At 35.4% G+C, this 16,876-nt stretch overlaps 1 protein-coding gene and 1 pseudogene across 5 annotated transcripts; one reads left to right on the top strand and one right to left on the bottom strand.

Moving 5' to 3' along the window:
* Positions 1-4,197: 4,197 nt before the first annotated feature.
* On the bottom strand, positions 4,198-11,343 carry LOC127434436 (junctional adhesion molecule-like). Of its 5 annotated transcripts, none has more exons than XM_051687192.1 (9): positions 11,253-11,343; positions 9,694-9,780; positions 9,238-9,567; positions 8,639-8,974; positions 8,118-8,279; positions 7,868-7,921; positions 6,961-7,008; positions 6,321-6,374; positions 4,202-5,524 (listed from the first exon to the last, which is right to left on the bottom strand). In XM_051687192.1, the coding sequence occupies exons 2-9, from the start codon at positions 9,728-9,730 to the stop codon at positions 5,154-5,156; spliced, it is 1,392 nt and encodes a 463-aa protein (XP_051543152.1). In that variant the 5' UTR covers positions 9,731-9,780; positions 11,253-11,343; the 3' UTR covers positions 4,202-5,153. The 5 variants fall into 5 exon arrangements, with proteins under 5 accessions (XP_051543157.1, XP_051543152.1, XP_051543155.1 ...); XM_051687195.1 differs by having other exon boundaries at positions 9,694-9,773; positions 11,253-11,323; XM_051687193.1 differs by lacking the exon at positions 11,253-11,343 and adding an exon at positions 10,418-10,508.
* A 2,544-nt stretch (positions 11,344-13,887) lies between these two features.
* Positions 13,888-16,752, top strand: LOC127434446 (dynein axonemal assembly factor 3-like; annotated as a pseudogene).
* The last annotated feature ends 124 nt before the right edge of the window (positions 16,753-16,876 follow it).

Raw genomic sequence — 16,876 nt, 5'->3', positions numbered from 1 at the left:
CCCGGTGGAATAAAAGGAATAGTTCACCCAAAAATGAAAATTTTCTCATCATTTACTAACCCTTATGCCATCCCAGATGTGTGTGACTTTCTTTCTTCAGCAAAACACAAATTAAGATTTTTAGCAGAATTTCTCAGCTCTTTTGGTCCATACAATACAAGTGAATGGGTGCCAACATTTTTAAGCTCCAAAAATCAGCATAAAAGTAATTCGTATGACTCCAGTGGTTTAATCAATGTCTCCAGAAGCGATTTGATTGTTGTGGGTGAGAAACAGATCAATATTTATGTAATTTTTACTATAAATTCTAATCCCTGTTCAGTCAGCCTCCACTTTAACTTTCACATTCTTCTTGTGTTTTTGGCGATGCACATTCTTCATGCATATCGCCACCTACTGGGCAGGATGAATTTCTATTAAAAATTGACTTAAATATTGATCTGTTTCTCACCCACACCTTTCATATTGCTTCAGAAAATATGGATTTAACCACTGGAGTCATATGGATTACTTTTATTCTGCCTTTATGTGATTTTTGGAGCTTCAAAACTTTGGCATCCATTCACTTTCATTGTATGGACCTACAGAGCTGAAATATTCTTATAAAAGTCTGCAGAAGAAAGAAAGTCATGTACATATGGGATGGCATGAGGGTGAATAAATGATGAGAGAACTTTCATTTTTGGGTGAACTATTTCTTTAAAGCTTATAAATGATTCTTAAGCCGATGGTTTTAATCTAAAACTATATTGTAAGTCATTAATAACTTCTTAACTGTTCACACATGTAAAAAGATTGATATTTTTGGCAGGTTAACTGAAAGATCTAAAAGTGAATATTTAATATGCCATTTTTTTGTTTTTGTTTTTAGAAATAATAAAATGTAGAAATTCTTTGACATTTAAAATTATACATACTACATCAAAACCAGTGTGAAACATGTGAAGATATATTTTTAAACAACATTTCTGTGAAATTGTATTTAAATATAACATAATATAAAATGTATATTAACATATAATGTGAGAATTACTAGTAGTTTGAATTAATTTCCTGTTACTCATAACTGCTCAATACAACTTTTATGGAAAAAAAAAAACATTCTTTTTCAACTTAACATCATCAAAACAACTGTACAGCTCAAGATACAACATTCATACTTCTTTATTATGTTTTTAAGCAGAATCTATTCTATTTACTTGCATGAACTGCCAAATGTAGATGTGTGAGTTTGCTGTAAGCTGGTTCATCATCAGATGATTGCAGAATAAAATGTGGACAATCTCCTCTTTCAAGCCCTATTTAGACTAATGTGTAAATTAACTTTTGCTCTTGCCACACCCCCTTTAGTCATTAGTACCTTTGATTTAGTTTATTTGTTATGTTTGTTACATCTATCATGTCTGTTTTGTTCAGGAATGTGTGTGTGGGTGTCTGTGTGTGACTGTATGTGTATGTGTTTGTGCATGTTTGTAAACAAGATGCAGTCCCAATGGGAGACAAAAAAGTGTGTGAGAGAGTATAGGAAAGCTGCTAAATGTAGTGTAAATAAGAAAAAATCGAATTCATAGATGTACAAAAAAATCTACATAATACTATATGTAAATCCACAGTTGATGCCCAGGTCAAAATTGACCCGCAAAAACAAAATATGTAACAATTAAAAAAAAATGTTTATTAAAAAATCTGGAGAAAAAAAAATTATGTGTATTTCGATAGTCTTGACAAAGTCAAAAGATTGGTTTCTATACTAAAAACTATGGTATTTAAAAAATTATTTTCTACCTCTCCCGGGTCAAAAATGACCTGAACGCATGATCAATCCGAGTGATGTAGAGCAGACTGAGAAGAGTAGTGGTCCAAGCACTGATCCCTGATGAACACCAGTGGTCAGCTGGTGTGATTTTGACACCTCTCCTCTCCAGGTGACCTTGAAGGATCTGCCTGTGAGGTATGACTCAGACCATCCAAGCACAGTTCTTGTGATGCCCAGGTCAGAGAGAGTGGACAAGAGAATCTGGTGGTTCACTGTGTAACAGCAGACAAGTCAAGGAGGACAACAATATTAAAACAATAGCACCCCTCTCTGAAGTTCTCACTATTTGATTTTCAGAGACAATTTCTTTGTGTAGATCCACCACGAGGAGACTCACTCTACCCTCAAAGTCTTCCTGTCACCTGCCAATCCTTAAAATGATAGACCAGTTTAGTCCTGTACCACTACTCGAGCAGCACTGACAGCTGGCTCAAGATGACACGATAGAACAACATCATGAATGAGACATCTTCCAAAAAGTAACATTTGTTAAAAATCATATTATTAATTACTAATTCATAATAAGATTTTTAACAAATATCCCTTTTTTAATTATTAGTTAGTACTGACCTGTTTCATGTGACATCACTGTATAACAACCAAAACTCCATATACCTTCAGTGTGCTGCGCTGTGGGATGCAACAAATGTCAGCATCATTTTGGTTTCTATTTATAAATCTTGAAAAAGTGATACCGCTGTTTACTTACAAGAGCCAAAATTTTATTTTTCTTTAAAAAGTTATATCTTTCAAGTGCCACGACTTCATTTCGTCAAAGTCAAGCAGCGATGAAGGGGGAGAGCAGGGATAAAACACTTGTTGGTTTTCGCTATCTATTCAGACATGTACATGCCAGGTGTTAATTATATCTATAAAATAATTGAGTTGGATGCATTAAAAGAAATGCACACAGGACGATGTTAAGTTCATAACACCCACACTGTATAAAGGTATGTCATAACTGTAACATTAAAATAAAGTTAGTCATTTACATGTCGATTATGGATAAAACACATCTAAATAAGATGACTGAAATATAACTAATGAATGAAAGAGACCATTAACAACATAAAATAAGGAACAGAACAGTGCTTAAAGGGATAGTTCCCCCCAAAATGAAAATCCTGTCATTATTTACTCATCCTTGTGTTGTTCTACACCAGTATGACTTTCTTTTCTTTTTCGGTACACAAAGGGAGAAATTTTGAAAAAATGTTGTGCTCACTGATGTTATACAATGGCAGTACATAGGGTGCATAGTTTGAGCAAAACAAGATAGTATCATCTTTGTGAACAGTATGGCAACATACCTTAAGATCACAGACAACAAGAGTAAACAAATATCAAAATAACAAACTTTGTGTTGTGATTTGTGATAGGACTCAATATTGCATTAAATTAGAATAAGAACTGGATTCAGTACTCTAGCCTCATAACATAATATACATTTTATTTTGCATTCAGTGGTAACGTATACATTTAAAGGTCCTGTCAGTGATTATTTACAAAGCCCATGCATAAAATGTCCATATCACCAAAACAGCTTTCTTTCACATACTACTTTGCAAATGTAGTATCTCAGATGTGACATCAATGGCATAGCGTGGCATGAACATTTGCTGCTTGGTGCCGCTTATTTGGAATTCGGCACATTGGGTCTTAATATGGATGGCAAAACATTCTGCACTAATACGCTGATTTCCTGTGTGATCATGTTGAAATCACAATTATCTCTGTAAGCAGCAAAAAGAGTCAGGGGGCCAGTCTACACTTTTAAAGACTAAAAACTATCAGAAACTAAACACATTACAGCACCTTTAAAAGGAATAGTTTACCCAAGAATTATAATATTATCATCATTTACTCATCCTTATGTTGTCTCAGACTCATGTGACTTTCTTCTGCGGAACACAAGCAAAGATATTTTGAAGGATATGTCTGTTTCTACATACAATGTAAATGAATGGGGTCTAAAACTTTCAAGCTCTAAAAAGGACATAAAGGTAGCATAAAGGTGACTCCATGGTTTAATCCATGTCTTCTGAAGCAATATAATAAGTTTTGGGTGAGAACGGACTAAAATGTAACTCCTTTTTCACTATAAGTCTTGACATCTGCAGTCTCCTTGGCAATCAAGATTTGAAACTCGATTGCCTTTATGTCCTTTTGGAGCTTGAAAGTTTTGGACCCCATTGACTTGCATTATATTGATATAAACACATCATATCTCCTTCAAAATATCTTTGTGTTCCATAGAAGAAAGTCATAAGAGTTTGAGATGGCATACGGGTGAGTAAACGATGAGAGAATGTTCATTTTGGGGTGAACTATTCCTTTAATTATTTATTTTGGGATTTTACAAACATTGAGAATGATTACAGACTCCAACATAACACATTTAAAGCTGCTGTGTGTAATTTTCACCTATCTCAGCTTACTATGCAGAAACAACTAAAAGTAAACAATTTGTAGATTGATTTCCCCAAAATGTGTAACACTGGGTCTCTGGTGCTTTCAAACAGCAACACTGACTCAACCAGTGGCGTGTGTTTGGGAAGGGACTATCGTTTGTTCAACCAGTGTCAGAAGAGTGTTCGGTAAACTTGTCTGAAAACAATGTTAATTTTTGCAACTCAGTTTAGTGACCCTAATGGTACAAAAATTACACACTTCAGTTAAAGGTTTCAGGACAAACAGTGATCAAATCAAATCAAATTCCTTTATTATCAATCAACCATATACACAAGTGCAACAGTGGGTGAAAGTCTTGGGTGCGGTTCCAAGCAACATAGCAGTATGACAATTACAATAAACACCTGATTTACACATCTAACAGATATAACTGGAAACAAGGTAAAAACACATAAAATATTAAAATGAATATTTTGGGATATGAATTCTTAATATTAATTATGGGATATTAAAACCAGAGAAAACAGGTAAGTCTTTAGGACAGATTTGAATGCTCAGTTTGAAGGGGTTAGCCTGATGTGGAGAGGTTGACTTTTCCATAGTTTCGGACCGGCGACCCTAAATGCACAATCACCTCTTACAAGGCAATATTTGAAAAACCATAATAGGTGTTCTTTAAGTCTAGATCAGGGCAAAGAAAGTGTAGATAGTCAGTTGTCAGTGTGTTATTAAGAGAAGTATAAAATGTGAGTCCAGTCTGAGGCTGATATATGTATCATGAGAAGCTGCCATGAAGTCTGCTGGTGCGGGTCCTGATTCTAAAACCAATTCAAATATGGTCAGCTAACCAAATGTTTGCTCATAAGTTTATCATGCTAACCAAAGTAGACCAGTGGTAACTGTATGTCTCAGAGTACATGTTTAATTACAAAATTTGGCATTTGTTCTCTGTACTTTCATGTCTCCTTTGAGTCCTTTGTGTGCTGGATCCTGGCCTCTCTTGTGCTTGTGTCCTCCCTCCTGCTGGTGACATGGCTGATCCTGCTGTTCCTTCTCTTTGTGGATCCTGTGATGGCATAGCTGGAGTGGATGTTTCTTGTGCTGTAGCAATACTTCCTTGTCTTCTCTCTGGCAGAGTCCATTGCATTGTTGCTTCTGGCCTCTCTTGTGTTAGTGTGTTTTCTCTTGCTGATGTTCTTTGCACTGATGGCATAGCTGGGAAGGATCTTGCTTGCTCGGTGGCTATTCCCCTTTCTCTTGTTTGTCTTGTATTTTGATTTCCACTCTCTCTTTCCACTGCAATATTGAAACACAAGCAAAGAAACTGGATATGCAGAATATCTATGACTTTGAACTAACAAAATCATAAAAAACAATTGTAAGTTACCCCTTCACTCAAAATAAACATAAAAAAACAACATACATTGATAGGTAGTGAGCACTACTGGTACTTACATTTGCTGTGGGCAACATGAGATCATACAACAAATAAGATGCAAAGAGACAGCTTATCTTTTATGTGCATCAATTAATCTACACAAACGAAGATCTTTAGAAAAATATCTCAGCCCTGTAGGTCCATACAATGCAAGTAGATAGTGATCAGCACTTTAAAGCTCCAAAGAGCACATAAAGGCAGCATAAAAGTAATCCATTAGACACCATTGGTTAAATTAATGTCATGTTCACATGAGAACAAGCCAACGTGCTTACACCATGCAAGAGGGCCTCTCATGAACATGCATTGGAGAGTGACCGGAAGTGAACATTTATAGTAAAAAAGGACTTAAATATTTATTGGTTTCATATCGATCATATCGCTCTAGAAGACATTAATTAAACCACGGGAGTTGTATGAATTACTTTTATGCTGCCTTTATGTGCTTTTTGGAGCTTTAAAGAGCTGGCCATCTTTCACTTACATTGAATGGAACTAAAGAGCTGAAATAGATTGAGGGTGAGTAAATGATGAGAAAATTTTATTTTTTGGGTGAATTATCCCTTTAAGATTCAAGATTGTGCTCAAGTTCTAAGGTAAGATTTAAATACACAAACACTCATGCATCTATGATTATTTAAAGTGGGATCTTACTGAGTGGAGGAATTCCTTCCATACTATTTGTACGTCTAGATGTAGGACCTACAACTGAAATGAGGGAAACAAAATTATTTGGAAGAAGTGAAAAAAAAAATAAAAAATAAAAGTCCAGTTATGAAGTTGACTTTGTAGCTTATCATGTAGTTCATGCAAATTTACAAAACTCAAACAAATAAACCTCAGTTTCCAATTTACATTTTGATTTATATCCTGGAAATTTGTCATGTAGTAAACAGCCATTTATGTTATTTTGTTTAGAACTCCTTATGATGTATCCATCCTATCTATACAATAATGGCAATTCCTAGAACATATATATATATATATATATATATATATATATATATATATATATATATATATTAGCAGTGTGACAAGGAGGAGGGCGGGGCCGGGCCATGAGGACACACCACCGGCCCTGAGTCGGGCTAATCAGACAAGAGGGGGATAAAGATGAGCCGGAGGTACCAGTTCAAGAGAGACGCGAGCGGCCGCGCTGTGTGTACATCTTTATGCTTTATGTTGTTTTAAGATTATTTATATCAGTAAACTTTATGTTGACTGTTCAGCCGGTTATTGCCTCCTCCTTGCCCATCCCTTCACCTGTTACAATAGTATATAATATATAATGTACCGGAAGTGTCTTCTATTTCCAGGCTCTCCACTGAGCTGCCATCTCCCACTGCAGGCAATCACAAGATATTGAGAAAATCATGTCATTTAGCATGTCAAATCCTTGTAAATTTACATACTATATAACAAAACTCTATAACTCTAATAAAACCCAATCAAAAGGTACAATTACCCTTTCATAGCAGCAGGGGCGTAGGAACGATCTGAAAACTTGGGGGGGGGGGGGGGGGGATCACATTCTAACACCCTGCCTACAGTGGACGTGAGCGGCACGTTGCGTCAAAAGCAATAGACTCCATTATAATCAATGATGCTGTCTACGCTGGAAGTGTCCGTTGTGACACATCACGTCGACAGTAAACACATGTCCTGTTCCATTTTTGTGCTGCATGCGCTGGTGGTACTTCTACCAACAACACAAATAAACGGTTTAACGACCGTTAACTTACAACAGTCAAACATGACTTCTCAGTTTGCTCATGTCTTGTCTCAGGTTGATTGCCAGCAGGCTGTTGGGCTCATTAGCATTAATGTTGTCTGCGTTCACTCGAACTGATTTGCTGAATCAAAACGAGGACTGTGAGTGCTAGCCAATGGGAGTGCCGAGTTTGTTCTGCCCACTGCCGAAGCAACCAGCTGGCAGAGGCTTCTGCTGGGCCTTAAAGGCTTTGGTTTAGGCAGACAGCTGCGCTTTTTTCCTTCCACTACAATTAAGCAAATTAAATGTATTCAAATGTAATTAAATGTAATTATTTTTCCTCAAAAAGTGTTAAAAGTTCCTACGCCCCTGCACAGCAGTTACAGTAACGTGTAGAATTCTTTGATCTTTCTTACAACCATATTACAATTAAACACACCAGACTGAAATACACAAAAGCGTCTTTGATCAGTCAATAGTAGTATCTTACAGAATGGAGGAATTCTTTCCATACTATCTGTCCTTCTGGATGTAGGCTCTAAAACTGAAATGAGGTAGACAAAAAAACAAAAAGATGATATTATTATTATTATTAATTTATTTATTTATTTTTGGAGATGAGAACTTTGCCATGTAGTTTTAGAACTTCCCATTTGATATTTTTATCTATAGCTTAGTTTTAAATAATATGGAGGAAGCTTTGAAAGGAAATTTTGCTTCTCATTGTCCCTCAAACTTACCAACAAATGTGTTTTTCTTTTTATTTCTACCATGAAATAGTAGAGATAGTGCTTTTACAAGCTTTTTTATGTTTTCCTTAGTCAGTTTTTGTTGCACAGTATCATTATATACTTGTGTCAGGATATCCTGCAGGTGCCTTGTATAATCACTCTTGTCAATCTCTAAAATAAACCAAATATCACAAATGTGAACATATCATCTCTTCACCAGTCATATTTCAAAGACAATGAAAAAAAAGAGGCCTAATATAAAACTGGCAGACTACATCCAAAAAAAATTATATTTAAAAATGCTACACGCCTGTCTTATGATTACAACAAACTTAATAAACTATTCAGGTGGATAAAACAATGTAAACCTGCTTTTAATTAAGGTTTATTAATTAAGTCTGCATATTGCATCAAATAGACTACTAATATTTGGCAAAACTACTAAAGTGATTTTTCATGAATGAACTACAGGAACAAGCTAGAGAAGAAAAGTAGAATATAGCATAGATACAACTTTCATAATACCTTACCTCTCACTCGCAAGTGAACTAATCCTGTGAACAGATATCCATCTTGAAAAACTTTGCAAGTGTAGTTTCCTGAATCAGACTGTTGAACATTTCTCAAATTCAGAGAAAGATTTCCTCTCCCCAGCTCCTGGATGGGCAGACCCACTCGGTTCTCACAGCATCTGTTTGTTGTCCCCTGTCCATTGTTGTACTGATAAATGAGCTCTGTCCCTCTAAACCACATAACTGTCATGGAAACTGCACTTGTTTCAGGTGAGAGATGAACAGGCAAGGTGACATCTGCTCCAGCATCAGCAGATATGATGTCAGTAGGAACCACAAGTCTTACGTTTTCAGCTGGAGAGAGAAATCCATATATTGTCAAAAGCATACTGCAACTCTGCTAAAGGTCAAACAATGTTAAAAGTTGTTTTCAACCAAACTAATGGATGATACCAGTGAAAAACATAAACAGAAAATCAATCTGAACTCCTTGCAGTTCTGCTTAAGCCAAATAAAACAAGAAACTTTCTGAGCTGGACAAAATGTATAGCTATTTTTGGGGCTTATATGGATAATCTTTGAAACATATTTAGCTTTTGGTCATGCAGAATACTTACAGCTGATATAAAGAAAGACATATTCTCGTTTTGTTTGCCATTCATGGATGACCTCACAGATATAGAGGCCCCTCTGTAATCCTCTGATGTCTCTGAGTGTCAAAGACACATTTCCTCTTTGTAGATCTTGTAATGAGAGACTTACTCTCCCCTCATAGCCTCTACTCTCTGTCACCTGCCCATCCTTATAATGACAGACAAGATCTGCCTTATTCAACCACTTGATTTCCATTGCAGCAGCACTGATAGCTGGCTCAAGACGACAGGCCAGAACAACATCATCTCCAGGATCAGCAAATACAATGTCAGTCTGGCAAACAAGAGAGAACTCTGGGAAAGTGAAAAGAGAGAAACAACAGAATCATTTTCAATTTATGTCATTTTTGTAAGTGTTCAATGTATGGTACTTGTTACTCAGTCAAAGCATCAGAGTCACAGGTAACTTTTTCGACTTGCCTTGCCTCGTTTGTGATATTTCTTCAGCTTCATACATTTTTAATATGTCTGGATCTCTTGAGATGCAGATGAAAAATCCACTGTAAGCTTAGAAAATAAACATGTATATAAACATAATAAAACATGTTTCCATGAACATGGGAAGTCTTGGTGAGTCTGAGAAAGTCATAAGGTTGAGCTGAACGGTAAATTAATTCAATTTTCTTCTAAAAAAACACTGTTAAACTGTTCAGCATAGATACAACAGATCTATGCTAACTGTGATGCCATTATGTGAAGGTACGAGAGAAAGAAAATGTAAACAGATAAAACTGAGCTAAGCCAAAATTCTACAATATAAGTTTTAAAACTTCTAGTTACTTTGGTGAGGGGATTCAAGCTACTCCCAAAACATCAGCCACAGCATTTCTTCTGTTGGTAATGTTCTGTTATCAACATTTCTTCTTATTTATTCAATCCCAACAAGCAATTTTATTAGTGACTTCAAAACAATGTTTGTTTATTCACTTTTTACGCTTAAAGTGATAGTTCTTAAATAATCTCTGGCTACGTTTAGTTTTACTTTCTGTTTGTGCTCATAATGCAATGTATTGTATGTGTGGCCTTCAGCTCAGCAAACAGTTGATTAGAGGCAGATGTTAAGGTTATAAACCAGCTTGCATGTGAAAGTGAAAGTGGAGATTTATAGTAAAAAAAACAAAAAACAAAAACAAAAAAGACTTACATGTTGATTTGTTTCTCACTCACACCTACAATATCGCTTCTGAAGATATGGATTTAACCACTGGAGTCTTATGGATTACTTTTATGCTGCCTTTATGCACTAAAAATCTTAATTTGTGTTCTGCAGAAGAAAGAAAGTCATACACATCTGGTACGGCATAAGAGGCTGAGTAAATGATGAGAGAATTTTCATTTCTGGGTGAACTATCCCTTTAAGGATAAAGTAACTTATACTTCTCATAAACTCACATACTGTACATTTCAAGGACAAATCACTAGAATTAAATTAGACATCTTGCTGCCCTCTACTGGTACAAAAATGGCATGAGCAGAAAATTGGCCTACATTTGAATTTTAGCTGTGACATAAATGCGGACGAAGACAAATTTCTGTTGATTATTGTATAGGTCTCTGGTATGTTTCAACGAAACCAGTAAGATATACATCATTGGTAAAAATGTCATTTATAAGTGATGAAAATCTCAGCATTTGCAGTGGTGACGGTAGGGCCTGTACATTTATGTCCTGCGACTAGAAAGGAAAAAAGGAAACAAATAAGTATGGCAATCAGCCTATATTTTTAAACGAGGTCTAGTATATTGTATTGCTTATTATACATCAATTTAACAATAACCGAGCTAAGTTAAAGTAAAATAATCTTTGGCCACGTTTAGTTTTACTTTCTGTTTGTGCGCATAATGCTATGTATTGTATGTGTGGCCTTCAGCTCAGCAAACAGTTGATTAGAAGCAGATGTTAAGGTTATAAACCAGCTTGCATGTGTATATCTTAGTAACCACTTCTTTCTAAATATATATAGGCCAATATTCAGTTACCTCCAGTCGACACCAGCAATAGTTCTTTACAGTTTTGGAGCACTTCGTTGGTTGTGATCTGATCCGCAAATAGAAACTCGGTTGTTCTGAATCATCTAATTTCATTTTCACTTTTAGCAGATGGCGAATAAAAGTTACCCCAGCCGTCAAACCACAAGGAGAATTTGTTAATTTGTTAATGATTTTTAAATGGTGGTCGATGTGTTTAATAATTGTATATATATGCAAGTAAGGGATTTTTTTTACCCTCTGGTGACAGACAGATATTAGTATAAATTTTATTAGAATTATTTTGACTGTTTTTATTAATTTTATTGTATTTGTCTTTACTCTTTGTTGTAAATGTTGCAGGTGTGGTCAAAGAAAAAAATTCAACAATGACTGACAATAAATCTGTTGTATTGTATTGTCCTGCCACTAGACACCACAGAATGCAGGAGCATTTGATAGACTCTTGGGGAGGCTCTGAATAATAAATAACTAAATGGAGTTAATGTAAAATTATACATAATTTTAACAAGTATATTAAAATCCCCTTGACATTCAAGATGAAGCAGCAAAAGGAAAATCACATGAAACCCTGTAGGTTCCAGCAGAGGTGGGTTTACGATTTCTGAGGCCCCAAGCAACCGACCAAGCTGGGGCCCCATTTTGAACATTTTTGCTTAAATTACATACAATTTATTTTAAATCATAATTTTAAACTCATCCTATCAACCATTGTAGCCAAGTACTTTCAAAATGTTTAATGAAATAAAAATCTAGTTAAAGATAATTAATGCATGTTTTCCAGTTTTTCCACAGTACAGTAATAAAAAAAGCAATATTTACCTACATAAATGTATACAATTTTTTTTTTTTTACGAACAGGGTGTGTTAAACCTACTACCTAACCCAGTAACATTTTGGAATTCAGTTGTTATTTATTAATTTTATAACCCAAATGTATTTATTGTTGTCCAGTTTGCCATTATAATATAATACAGTATTTGTATTACTTTGAGGATATATTGTATACACAATAGTAATATATTCCTGTCTTATTTACTTAACTTACACCTGGAGCTTATATTCTGACGCTGAGGCTGTATTTTATGTAAGCATTGTAGGCAACATTCGTAACTGTATCAATAAACATACAAGGCACACGGCCCCTCAGCACACTAGAGCCGAAGGGAAAAACATTGCCATTTATCAAGCGCTGAAACTTTGCTTGTTGCAGAACAATCTGGAATAATGTTAAACATTGTAACAGTCCCCTCTTTGCAACCTGAACTTGTTCAGAACGTTACACATGCGCTAAAAACAATCTAGACAGTTCAATGACTGATACAGAACGCAGGTGTCTCGACGTGTGTTTTTGAAACCTGAAGCTCTTATTAAATCCTATCCTACAACCCAAACATTTTAAGGAACATTACATTGAATCCTTCTGAAACTTGTTGAGCAGGTTTGCATAAAACATCATTTGTGTAATATGGATTATTTGACCATAATTTTGATTAAACCTTATACAAATAATACTAAATCTACTGGCCGATCATCTAAACCAGTGGTTCTCAACCTTTTTGACTTCAAGTCCCTATTACCCAAGACAATATTCGGATACCAAGAAACTTGGAGTGTCAATAGAATAAAATGCTTATGAGGATCATATTGTATTTGTTAACATAAGCTAATGCACTATAAACTAACAATAAACCATTGTTTGTTCATGATACCTAATGCATTAACTAATGTTAACGAATGGAACCTTATTGTAAAGTGTTAATAACCAACCTATAACATTAGTTCATATGTTAATATTATTAATTTCAAGTACACTGCCTGGCCAAAATGTCGGAAGATGTATCCCGTGGTCGTGGAAAAGATGTTACTGTGTTTCAGAAGGGGTAAATTATTGGTCTGCATCAAGCAAAGAAAACAAATAAGGAGACTGCTGAAATCACTGGAATTGGGTTAAGAACTGTCCAATGCAGAGGCCTGGGTAGCTCAGCGAGTAAAGACGATGACTACCACCCCTGGAGTTCGCGAGTTTGAATCCAGGCCATGCTGAGTGATTCCAGCCAGGTCTCCTTGGCCCAGTTGCTAGGGAGGGTAGAGTCACATGGGGTAACATCCTCGTGGTCACTATAATGTGGTTCACTCTCGGTGGGGCGCTTGGTGAGCTGTGCGTGGATGCCGCGGAGAATAGCATGAAGCCTCCACACGCACTACGTCTCCGGTAACGCTCAACAAGCCACGTGATAAGATGCACGGGTTGACGGTCTCAGACGCGGAGGCAACTGAGATTCGTCCTCCGCCACCCGGATTGAGGTGAGTCACTACGCCACCACGAGTCATTGCTGTTAAACAATTTAAAGGCAATGTTACCAAATATTAACAAAGTGTAAACTTCTGACCCACTGGGAATGTGATGAAAGTAATAAAAGCTGAAATAAATCATTCTCTCTACTATTATTCAGACATTTCACATTCTTATAATAAATTAGTGATCCTAACTGACCTAAGACAGGGAAAGTTTTCTACGATTAAATGTCAGAAATTGTGAAAAACTGGGTTTAAATGTATTTGGCAAAGGTGTATGTAGACAGACAGACAGATGAAATAACATTATTTCCTTCACAATCCTGAGCTTTGTTTTTGTTTTTTGTGTGTGTGGCGTCATCAACAAACATCAGTATGTGAAATGGAGGGAAAGTGGTGTGGCATTTTGTAATGAGGGAGGGGATATACCAATCAGCCAATCAGAGTTTGCTTTCCACCCGAGTATTCAATCATGTGAGTAATTGCATCAAATTTGACCAAAACATCTCTGTAATACTTTAATATTGTTATGTAGGGTCTATGAGACACTGAGTGTTTTTGTATCAGAGAGGAGACAGGATTGCAGTTAGAGGATATTGGGGTGAGATTGTCTCCAGTCCATACCTGTCCTTCAGCGTAGAGACGGACAACAAAGAGCTGCTGAAGAAACAGTACAATCAACATTCAAAGGTAATAAAATTAAATACAATTAAATAAAAGTCACCAAAAAACAAACTCATGAAAGAATTTGAAGTGAACATTATTACATTAAAACAGGCACCTTACCTCTTAGAATTCTGTCCAAGAACATATTTATACCTTATGATTATAGCATATACTGTATTACACAGTATATTGCATTGTATGTTTATTGAAAAGATTACATTTATCAGGCATTACCTTTCTCTGTTCACCTCTCTCAGACAGCTCAGGATATTTCCGAAGTGAATGTCATGGCGTTGTTTGAAGGTCTTGCCACTGCACACAATGCACCCTCTCCACCCACAGACAGTCCCATAACAGCAGAGAGGACACAAACTATTCAACCTGCTTCTCAAATTCACACAGAACCAGAGCAACAGTACAACAGACAATCACATCCGCTTGGTAACATCAGATTATTTCAAACCACAGTTAATCTGCCTATAAATCACTGTGAAATGATGCAAGAAGGTCAAAGCCGCAAAATAGTCACAGTTCCTCTTTGCTTCTATTCTTGCGTGTTTTCACAGATTTGATTAAAGTGAACGGAGTGAAAGTGTTGTTTCTGTCTCCAGATTCTCTCTCAAAACTCCCTCTTAAAAGTAAATATAGGAACTTGTTTAACACAGTCTTCTGTTCAGCCAGGTAAAGTATCAAACAGGTTTGTCCATCAAATACTGTAGATATCATACAAAATCTGTGATATTGAATATAATATAAAAGTGAGCAGATGTCTCTGTACAGAACTGTGTAAGTAAAGGTGTGAATCTCACAAATCCTGCCCAGGTCACATTTCACCCCAAAACCAAACGCAAATAAAAAAGTTAAAAAAGAAATAAAAAAATGAAATCATATTTTGCATATAAAAATGCAGTGTTCTAGTAGAATCCTTTATGATATTTATATATTACGCATTGTGACATTAAGCACACTTTATCCCCCAATTGTCATGACTATAATATGAAATACAGAGTATCATTCTCTTAATGCTTATGCATCTGGTATTGTCTTTCTAATTATGTAATGCTTTTTCTCATTATTGTAAGTTTTTTTTTTTAGTTTTTTTTGTTTTTTGTTGCAATATTAAAAAAAAAATTGACAGCATTTGTGGCATACTGTTTATAACCACCCCCTTTTCTTAAAAATAAAATAAATAAAAAGGTGAAAGTGAGGCACTTACAATGGAAGTGAATGTGGCCAAATTTTAGAGGGTTTTAAAAGGCAGAAATATGAAACTTTACATTTTCTAAAAGCACTTACATTAATTCTTCCGTTAAAACTCGCTAATTTTTTGAGCTGTAACGTCATCATGGCAATGAAGTTGTATTATTGGACATAACTTTACACAGAAAAGGTTAGTAAGTGATTTTATCAAAAGTCATGTGGCTATACTTTAGAGATGGTGAGTATTTTAACGTTTACAATTTGACCCCATTGACTTCCATTGTAAGTCACTGTAACCCAGAATTTTTTTTTAAAGAAAAGGAGGGACGAGTCGAAATTTATTGTTGTGTTAATCAGTATTATGCCACAAATGCTGATGATTGAGCTTAACTTGTATTGAACCAGGAATAATAATTTAACAGGCAGTACAACAGCTGCATTTTTCATGTTACAGTAATGACAATATGGGGGTAAAATGAGCTTAATTGTCCTGAATTTAATGTCACATTTCAAAAACAAAATCTTAATAAACTTTATTTTTTTTATGCATTTTTTTTTAAAGTAAAATGTGACTTGGACACCTCATTGTGAAATTCACCAAATAATGCATCATGGCTAACTTTATAGTATCTTTTGGATAACTATAAGTATTGTTCTCTCTTTCAGTATGGCTCATCAGCTGGATTCTACTTTGTGAGAGATTGCAGCACCTGATGCTGCTCTTGTAATAGTGCTGGCAAAGTAAGTCTGTCGTCACACACAAATGTTTGTCCGCCAACTGTGCTCATCAGTTCTGAAGCATACTATAGTTTATGAACAGCATTCTGTCTTTTTCTAAATGCTTTACTCTTTGTCATTTTTAGTTACCTGTTGGACCTTTCCAAAGAGCAAGTGGCAGATTTCGCTGAGAGAGTGAAAGAGATCGCTGAAGAATCAGGATTCACACCAGCACAAAACCAGAGCAGTGATGTATATGCTGTATTCAGTCAAAAAGAACTGACCGTATAGAGTACACTCATATTTTCACATACACACTGCTGTTATTACAAATGTATTGTGAACTACCTTAGCTTTCTGCATTTTACAAAAAAATTTTTTTTTTTAAACAAATTTAGAAGGTTTGTGTTAATAGATTTATGCAGCAATTTATAATAAGGCTTCATAATTCTTTAATAAATGTTTATGGTCATGAATATACAGTGTATGAGTCAAAGTTAACTGATAACTATTTGAATGCACATTATATATGGAATCATGTTTTTTTAATTACTTATTAATGAAAGTTATAAGTCTCACTAACTTCCCGAAACTCAAAAAAAAAAAAAAGGGGAGAATGGAGCCAAATCAAATGATTAACAGTGCCCCCAAACTCATTAACAATGAATCACTGTTTGGTACTCACTTCAAGCAAACTAATACAATGCAGAAAGCAAACATCATGCCATTATAAT

Source organism: Myxocyprinus asiaticus, chromosome 44, assembly GCF_019703515.2.
Source record: "Myxocyprinus asiaticus isolate MX2 ecotype Aquarium Trade chromosome 44, UBuf_Myxa_2, whole genome shotgun sequence".
Classification (NCBI taxonomy): domain Eukaryota; kingdom Metazoa; phylum Chordata; class Actinopteri; order Cypriniformes; family Catostomidae; genus Myxocyprinus; species Myxocyprinus asiaticus.
This window is presented reverse-complemented; position numbering and strand designations above follow the sequence as displayed.

Bases quoted from the DNA above. Each gene is read 5' to 3' on its own strand.
- LOC127434436 (XM_051687192.1), bottom strand. From the start codon at position 9,730: ATGTATGAAGCTGAAGAAATATCACAAACGAGGCAAG. The intron at 8,280-8,638 runs GTAAGGTATTAT...GGTTTATTTTAG, and splicing joins AGTTCACTTGCGAGTGAGAG to AGATTGACAAGAGTGATTAT. The intron at 6,375-6,960 runs GTACATTATATA...CCCTCATTTCAG, and splicing joins GGAAATAGAAGACACTTCCG to TTGTAGGTCCTACATCTAGA.